The sequence below is a fragment of the Zingiber officinale genome, chromosome 3A, assembly GCF_018446385.1.
Source record: "Zingiber officinale cultivar Zhangliang chromosome 3A, Zo_v1.1, whole genome shotgun sequence".
Taxonomy (NCBI): domain Eukaryota; kingdom Viridiplantae; phylum Streptophyta; class Magnoliopsida; order Zingiberales; family Zingiberaceae; genus Zingiber; species Zingiber officinale.
In genome coordinates, this window is record NC_055990.1 from 43758861 (window position 1) to 43765477 (window position 6617).

General features: G+C 36.1%; 1 protein-coding gene across 1 annotated transcript; it reads right to left on the reverse strand.

Annotated features, from left to right (window-relative positions):
• Positions 1–2734: 2734 nt before the first annotated feature.
• On the reverse strand, positions 2735–3121 carry LOC122050382. Its single transcript, XM_042611289.1, has one exon. It carries the CDS (start codon positions 3119–3121, stop codon positions 2735–2737), a length of 387 nt encoding a protein of 128 aa, XP_042467223.1.
• Between the last annotated feature and the right edge of the window lie 3496 nt (positions 3122–6617).

Here is a 6617-nt window from a genome sequence, read left to right on the forward strand (position 1 = left end):
AGCAGACCTCGGTCTACCAGGGCTAAGACCTCGGAATTGGACACCTGGATTTATTTAACGACAACCTCGGAAGTCGAGTACTAGCATCTTAAATAAAGTAAAATACTTGTTATCTTTATTTACTTCTTCTTTAAATGCCTTGGCATTTTAATAAGCACCTTGTGTGGCAAAATCCCTAAAGTCTTGACTCTGGGATCTAATTAAGGCCTTGGCCTTTTCTTTCTTTTCTTTATCTTTCTTATACTTGTTAATACTTCTAAAAGAATACTTCTTTAAAAAGAAATGAAATGTTTAAGCAAATTCTAACTTTGAAATGCTTAAATAAAAAATTTGCCTACTATGCTAATAAAATTCTGCATATTAAGCTTAATAAAATCTGTTCTAAGATTGGAGTTCTGCATACAATACTTATCAAAATCTGCAAGCAATACTTATGAAAGTCTGCATATCTAAACCTCAAATCTGTACACTTGAATGAAAGTAGCATATCTAAACCTTAAATCTGTATACTTGAATGAAAGTAACATACCTAAACTTCAAATCTGTATAATTGAATGAAAGTAGCATGTCTAAACCTCAAATCTATATTTTTAAAATAAGGACTACAGCTTTAGTTGTTCCATAATTCCAAACCTCCTAAGCAGTTAGGTGAAGCAACTACATTAAACCTCAATAGTGCAGTAACATTCAAATATCGTAAAATCGATGGATCACAACTACCCAAAATCAGCTAACATGAGGTAAACTCTAAATCTAACCATTCTACAATCTTGCTCATTTAGTCATGATAAAGAGTTATCTGAACTAACCATTACCCTATCTAGAAGAAAGGTTTTGTCATTAATAAGTGTTGTACCAACATTTAGGATCATCTAGAAAGAGTAGAAATCATGCTCAGAATTGATCTAACATTTACCAAAATCTGTCCTAATAAAAGAATTCGATGCCAATACAAGGAGCAACAATCCCCTTACTTTTACGTCATGGAGTACTAGATCTATCCACAATTCTAGAACTACAAACCCATATCAACTATGGAAATCCACTAACCTGTCCATAGAGAAAGGAAATTCTGAACCCATCAAAATGTGTAGGAGCCTCAGATGAATTCACACTTCATCTTATAGATCTACTACCAAAACTATAACCAACTCCAAGAACCCAAATCACCAATGAATCAATTCCGAAATCTACAAGGCCCTACATGAACCGATCATGCCTACTAAGGTAACAAACAGCAAGGGTTTGGGTTGAAATCTGAGAATACTAATTACAAGGCTTGAAGGAAATCTAACCCACATGCTTGAACTGAACTAATCCTTCTCTTTCTTTCTTTAGGGTTCACGGCAGTAAGCAAAAAAAATAGAAGCTCCTTAAAACATTCTTCGAAATCAACACAAAAACTATCACGAATCCGAAACTACTCTTCTGCAGGTGAGGAGGCACTTACCTCTTGTTCTTTGACTCACAACCGGAAATAACTTCTAGGGTTTCGGCGAGCTCGAGATCCCAGCTCTTCCTTGCACCCACGAGCTCTCCTTGACGAGAGGGACTCGGGTCCGAGAAGAGCTCGCGGAAATCCTCTTTGGTCGGCCGCCGGAGAAACTCCAGCTCCCTGCTGCGTCTTCGCCCGAGAAGAGGAATGCCGACGCGCCGCGCGTGAGAGAAAGGGGAGGAAAGAATTTAGGTCACGGGTAATCAATCAAGCCCTAAGTTCTCCTCTTTTATAACTTCAATATTCGGTTAACTTCTTTAAATAATTTTACTATCTATTCTAAACAGAACTGACGGCCTGAGCACTTGGTCAGCTGTGGTTTGGCGCGAGTTGGAGGTCGCGCGTTCGAACTCTGCTCAGCTCCCTTTATTTTGGTATTTCTGTTCCTATTATGGCTTAAGTATAATTTGGTTCCTATATGTTCACAAAATATCCGCAGCATACTTGGTTAGCTGGATTCGATCAAGGTTTGGTTTGGTCGGAGGTCTCGGGTTTAAAACTCAGCTTGGACATTTTTTGTCAAAACTTCTTTCGTTTAGTAAAAATATCAAACGACCTCCAAATATTGCATAAAAATACTCTAAAAATTTCTAAAAATCTCTAGAATTTTTCTAAAGTATTTCTAAATATTTTTAAGAACTTTTAGAACTCCTAATGAGGAAAATTGGGTCGTTACACCGGCGACGACTAATGCAGAGAGGTAGAGTTGTGCGACGACTGCTTCGGGTGGCTTCGACGTTGTTTTTCAACCTACGATTTGTGTTTTCTTTTAATGGTAATTTTGATTTACTTCTTGCATATTTTTTTTTACTTAGCTTTAATTTTTTTTACTTAGTTTTTTTAACCAGTGATTAGGTGTTTTTTAATCATGTTTTTTATTTAATTTGTTTTTAAGATAACTTTATATTTTTATTACTTTTTCTTTGATTTTTTTTAACTATTCACAGCGTGCTACATGCTATTGATAATAAATAAAAGTATTCATAGTGTATCTATTCTTGCACGCCATTGTTGTTATTAAATAAATAGTATTAACGGTATGCTTTTAATGTACGTCGTTAATATCTAGACGTAATTTTTTTCTTCTTTAAATTTATACTATTAATAGTATGTTTTTAATGTGAGAAGTGAACTCTCATAATAGCCAGGGGCGTAGTCACTCGAGGGGGTGTGACCGCCCCCCACCTCAGATTTTAAAAAAAAGATCTTAGATTTTCATGTAAATTGAATTACTCCCCTTTACAATGAGGAAGAAATGATTTGAGGGGCAAAGATTGGTGAATCACAACAATATTTGAGAAGAATCTGAAACGAGCAAGGAAAAATGAGGTGTACTTTGACATGAGAGGGATCGAGGAAAACATAGCAGCTTGTCTCCATGGAGAGCAAGAGCTGGTGGTCATCAACGACGCAACAGAGGGTGCAGACGATCTCGACAGATGTTTGCAAGCAGCGGAGGAAAAGAGAGACAACGACACGATGGATTAGGAATCCAGAATCACGAAGCTGCTTCCTGGCTGTCCACGCCCGGATCCGACCCTCGTTGGGCAGCGACAGGTCCCAAGGACGCCGCTCATGCGCCACCCAGAGTGACTCTATGTGGTCGATCCGATTGTCGTGCTGCATCACCACACATTTTGATCCCTCGTCGCCTCTCCACTACAATGTCTGAAACCAACAAACCAAGGTCAATGGGTTAAGGAACCCCACAAGCTCCCACTCCATTGATTGGATTAATTTTTCATCTTATTTTAAAATTCTAAAAAATGAAAGCCGGTCCCACATATATGGAGGGAGATAAATGCAGGTACACAGCTAAAAGCGCATAGCCAGGACACTAACCTCAAGCAATGACATCTCGAGGATCGAACCTTAGTTCTCTCGACCATGAAACTATGTGCCCCTAGCTGTGCTACGCCCTGGGGACATTGTAAGAATGTTAAATATTATGAGGAAATGAGGTCACAGATGTTTTTTTGACTTTGAGTTATAGATAAGTTTTGGGGATTGACGGATTGTTGTTTCAAATAGAACCAAAGACTAAGCATGAAATTGTGATTTTAAATTAAAAATTTAAAATTTAAGCTTTTAGTTTGTGAAAGTCGATCTGCACTAATGTTTTTACATAATTTATATTTTTTAAAATATTTTTGAATTTTAGAATTAGATAATTTAATTTTATGTTGTATTAATTTTTTAAATGTATTGAATTCACCTTCTCTAATGGTAAATCCTGGCTACGCCCACTCAATTGGGCTCTCTAGCAGGCCTAAGACCTAGAACAACCGGGGTTCATTGGATTAGGTCTTTCACCGAGGTGGGTTGACCCGGGCAGTGTCAGACACAAAATTATTTTAGTAAAAAAATGGAAAACTAGCGCTACATAATTTATCATGAAAGTGGGTTCATTGCAAATGAAAAACCATAATTACATTGTATGAACAATAATGATCTCTGTGACATTAACTTTAAATATTTTTACTCGAAATTCATGGGTTTTAATGAAGCAGCTAGATCGCCAAATTCGGAAACGTCCAGAAACTAAAGATTCCTCTATCAGATGAGGAGAGGAACGTAGTAGATTTATTTCCGCTTTTTCCAAATGTGGAACGTGGAATAGATTTAGGAGAAAAGAACTGACTGGATTCGAAGAGGATGATTACAGAAAGCATAATATATGGAAAGCCTATCACTGGATTCGATCCTTCTTGTTTGCCATCCAGTAATCTCTCACGCTTTTCTCCGCGCGCTGCAGTTCCACACACATCACCTCTACCCTTCGTTCCGTCTCCATCAGCGTGTCGGCCAAGTGCTCCCCGTACTGCTTGGCGTGCCCCATCTCCTCCTTCAGCTTCTTCCAGTCGTTCCTCTCCTTCATCAGCTTCTTCTCGAGCTCCCGCTGGCGTCTCACATCATTCGCTGTCCAATGGCCGGAACCTCCTCCTTCGGACGAACTGCCCTGGTCGAAGCACCAATTCTCGGCCCCATTCTCATTCATCGAGTATTGAGGTGAAGCATGTTGCTGGAAGTTGAGCATCATGTGGCGACTCATCTGAGGCCCCAAGGAATGGTGAACGCCTGGTTGTGAATTGGAATAGGAGAGAGAGGGGGGGGAGGGGGGCAGGTTTGTGGATGGCACACGCCCGATCGAGGAATACTTGGAATATTGAGTTGTGGCATCCAGCCCACTCAGCAAAAATATTAAGAATCAGATTAGGTAAAGAATACTTTGAGGTCAATGGTCAGATCTTCATATCTCTTAGAAGAGGAGAGGAGAAGAGGGGAGGGGAGAAGATGTTTAAATTCTATATATATAAAATATAATTATAATTATAATATCATAATTAGACGACAAAATAATATATCTACTTATCAATTAAAAGAACTAATTGATATAGAAAGAAATCTAGTAGCATTCCACTACAAGAAAATTAGTCTATTATGACATACATAAATGTCCTTATAGCATATTTATGGTGACATTAATGTTTTGGTGACATCTGCCAAAAACGCCCTATAAAGTGATGTCGTCTTAGACCCTCCTCAATATCCTGACATTTTATAATGTCGTTATATAATATCAATGCTAACAGTAATAGTGTCCTAATTTAAAAATATAACGACACTCTAAAATGTCAAGAAAAATCTTTTTCTAAGGACATTTTCATATGTCGTGTTATCATCATAACAGTGATAAAAATAAATGTCACCAAAACTCATTTATTATGATATTTATATTTTTTATAAGGACAGTAAAAAATGTCAGTAAAGATAATTTATAAAATTATTTTAAATATCACCTTAACTAATCTATTATGACATTAACAAATGTCATTATAATAATTTATAAATATATTTTAAATGATCATTAATATTTATATATAATATATAACATGTATTCAATATTTGTACATCATCACAATCCATCCATCATTAGAATAGAAAAAAATCATAAAATATAATTTAAAGTGCAAATAGATAATCTAAATTCATCCAACAAATATTTGAGTCAAAGTTACAAATGCAAACTAACGACAAGTTCTTTACATCCAAAACTAACAACACACTACACTCAAAATATTAAGTTTTAGAACAGAGTCTTATAAAATAAAAAGCGTGGGGGAGGAAAAAGGGTGAGGAGCGGTGACGACGAGAATGGGTTAGGGAGGAAAAAGCGTGGGGGAGAGAAGTGGCGACGGCAGGTTAGAGGGGAGAACGGGAGAGGAGGTAGCGGCGCTTGAGCGGATCTGAGCAGTGACGGCGAAAATTAGGGATTGTCGGCGCGCAAGAAGCAATCGGCGCTCGATCGCTTGGGAACAGAAACCTCGCTTGGCAAAAAAAGCGGCTGTGGAGAAAAATACACAATAGGTTATACTTTTAAGTATGTTATATGATGACAACATTAAATTTTGTCACCATATATAATCTAAAATGATATTATAATAGTTCAAATAATCCCTTTTAATATATGTCATTATAAACTATTTATAATGACACTAAAAATTAAATGTCATAAATAAAATGTCATAATAGATCATATTTCTTGTAGTGTTCTCAAATGAATAATTAAATTCAGTTAATTTAAGAAAATTATAATGAGGGGATCCGATCCTTCTCTACAATCCTTTATAGACATCATAGGATATAACCTTTTCACTTTCCTGATGGCTGCAAGAGTGCTCTTACAAAGAAGACACAATTATATCTACTTTGGACTAATTGTGTTTGGATTTAGAAAACTAATAAGAAAATGAATAGGAGCGAAAATATTTTTAGTTCTTTACTATTTATTTTTAGTTCTTTACTATTCTCAATTTTCTAACAATGAAATGACAATCATAGGACTTATTGAGGTAATCATGAATACTAATGTGGGCATTACCTATTTCTATCTAAATTTTAATATGACTATCCAAGATGTCATTAAATATATTAAAATTACAATCCAAGCTAAAGACTGACAATTTTCAAAAATATAACATTCAGATTGATATTATCCTCTTAGGAAAGACAATAACTCAAATAATAAATAGTTTTAGGTTAAAGATAGACAACATTATTGAAGCCCTATCCACAAGAGAAATTTATTTCCTAAAACTAAAAGACTTCTTATCAGAAAATT

Coding starts and splice junctions, on each gene's coding strand:
- LOC122050382 (XM_042611289.1), bottom strand. CDS start 3,121: ATGCAGCACGACAATCGGATCGACCACATAGAGTCACTCTGGGTGGCG.